At 33.7% G+C, this 2,567-nt stretch overlaps 1 protein-coding gene across 1 annotated transcript; it reads left to right on the top strand.

The window, feature by feature from the left end:
• Nucleotides 1–1,533, top strand: LOC110687678 (alkane hydroxylase MAH1-like). Its single transcript, XM_021864305.1, has one exon. The coding sequence runs from the start codon at nt 1–3 to the stop codon at nt 1,531–1,533; it is 1,533 nt and encodes a 510-aa protein (XP_021719997.1).
• The last annotated feature ends 1,034 nt before the right edge of the window (nt 1,534–2,567 follow it).

Genomic DNA, 2,567 nt, shown 5'->3' with positions numbered 1-2,567 from the left:
ATGACATACTTGGTTAACATTACTTTTCTCATTTCCGTAATTATTTTTTGCTACTTTTTCCGCAACAAAAATGGTCTCCCAACTAATTGGCCTCTTGTTGGGATGCTTCCTGCACTCTTCCAAAATTTTCACAGAATCAATGAATTTTTCAATGAAATTATGGAGAAATCATCTGAGCTAACGTTTCTATTTAAGGGCCCTTGGTTCAGCAACATGAACATTATAATTACCGTTGATCCTTCCAACTTTCACATGTGCTTAGCAAGAGCGAGCTTCGTAAATTATGTCAAAGGCCCTAAATTTAACGAAATTTTCGAATTTCTTGGAGATGGGATCTTTAACTCGGATTTTAGTTTGTGGCAGTACCATCGAAGATTGGCTCATTCTTTCTTCGGCCATCCCAAATTCAATTCAATTTTTATGATGAAAATTTGGGAAGAGATGAAGAGTAGACTCATCCCATTGCTCGATAATGTCTCTAAGCATGGTGTTGAAATCAACTTGCATAATATATTTAAAAGGTTTTCTTATGATAATGTATGTAACATTATCTTGGACTATGACCCTAAATTTCTCTCACTCGATTTGGCACCTATTCCACTCTTCCAAGCCGTGATTGATGTAGAAGAGGTGATTTTTCGGCGTCATGCTATGCCAACATCTATGTGGAAATTTCTAAGATGGTTGGGTGTAGGAGAAGAGAAATACCAAAAAGATTGCCAGATGCTTTACGATTTCACTAACAAGGTCATAGCTATGAAGAGAGAAGAAAGGAAACTCGGTAACCCTAAAGAAGAAAGTGAGGTAATATTCCACGACTTATTGACAATTTATTTGAATGATGTAGAAAATCCCACTACTCCAATAAATAGCAGTAATTGTGATAATTTTTTAAAAGACGCGATTTTGAATTTGTTAATTGCTGGAGGAGATACAATTGGTGTTACTTTATCTTGGTTATTTTACCTTCTCACTAAGAACCCCCTTGTTACTAATAAGATTAGAGAGGAATTGAATGTTGTAATGGTAAAAAGAGATGATGAAAATAATAATGACGATTTTTTAAGGAAGTTTACTAAGCACAAAAATGAGCTAGTATATCTTCATGGTGCAATATGTGAAACATTAAGATTATATCCTTCTGTGCCATTCAACCACAAGAATTCAGTTGAATCGGACATACTTCCCAGTGGTCATCGAATGAAGCCGGATATGCAAATCCTCTTCAACATGTATGCCCAGGGAAGGATGAAATCAATTTGGGGAGATGATTGTTACGAGTTTAAGCCCGAGAGATGGATAACGGAACGAGGAAACATTAAGTTCGAGCCTTCGTACAAGTTTTCGGCATTCGGGGCAGGGCCCAGGATTTGTCAAGGAAAGGACATGGCTTTAACCCAAATAAAGATTGTAGCAGCTGCCATAATCCGAAGGTATGATATAGAAGTTGTCCAAGGACATCAAGTTGTTCCTGGTGTCTCCCTTAAACTTCAAATGAAACATGGTTTTAAGGTTAAACTTATTCGATGTTAATAGTAATAAAGCGCAGGTAAATTGCGTGATTATTGACGATGGACTTCATGCTTCTTCATCACACTGTCGCATACAATGAATTTGATGTATTGTTGTTTTGTATTGTGAATTTGCATTGTTTCAATTATTAAAATGAGTACGATTATTTTTTTTTCTCCTTTTTTTTTTTGTAATAAATGTGTTAAAAATATAAAATAAATTTGTAAGTGTAGCTGATAGTTTTTATTCGGTTAAAACTTATTTATAGTGTACATGTTAACATCATTATGAAACGAAGTTGGATTTTATAAGTGTATAAGAATGAACTTTCATACATAACTCCGTCCCAATACTCTACCATATGCAACATGGGTCTATTTGGCAATGGATTTTTTCTATGCATGGCTTTTGGCTTTAGATGTGGTCAAACAGCTAAATTTTATGTTTGGTTATTTGGTATTTTTGTTGGCTAAAAAGCTAGCCATTCCGCCAAAAGCTAATAAGATTAGCTTTTTTGTGTTGGTTGTTGGCTTTTATACTTGCACTTAGATTTTTATCTTAACAACCAACTTAACTAAACATATTTATTTAAGAGCCTACAATCAAACATCAAATACAAATAGTTGGTCAGATTAGACTAGCCACGGAAACAACCAATAGCCAACAACCAACACCAATAACTAACATCCAATTGCCAAACAAGCCATATCTACTATTGGATTTTGCATTTTGTTTCGTAGATCTAATTTGTATTCTTGAGATACTTCCTCTGTTATTTTTTACTTGACCTGTTTCTTTTATTACTCTCGCCAATGCAAAACTTTAACAATCAATATATAACTTTAATTCTCCATAAGTAAAATTATAAAAGTCATATTTTATGATAGTACTTATTTAGACAAATTCAAAAATACCCCACATGAATATGTTTTTCCTTACATATTATTCACAAAAGACGATCAAAAGAAGGGTGGTGAATAGAGTAAAAGTCAAAGTAAGTCAAGTAAAAAAGAACGAATGAAGTAATATGTTTCAGTAGTTTTCTTGTATGATTT

The sequence above is a fragment of the Chenopodium quinoa genome, unplaced genomic scaffold, assembly GCF_001683475.1.
Source record: "Chenopodium quinoa cultivar QQ74 unplaced genomic scaffold, ASM168347v1, whole genome shotgun sequence".
NCBI classification, from domain to species: Eukaryota; Viridiplantae; Streptophyta; class Magnoliopsida; order Caryophyllales; family Amaranthaceae; genus Chenopodium; species Chenopodium quinoa.
The sequence above is the reverse complement of the archived record's forward strand: the minus strand, read 5'-3'. Positions and strand labels throughout refer to the sequence as shown.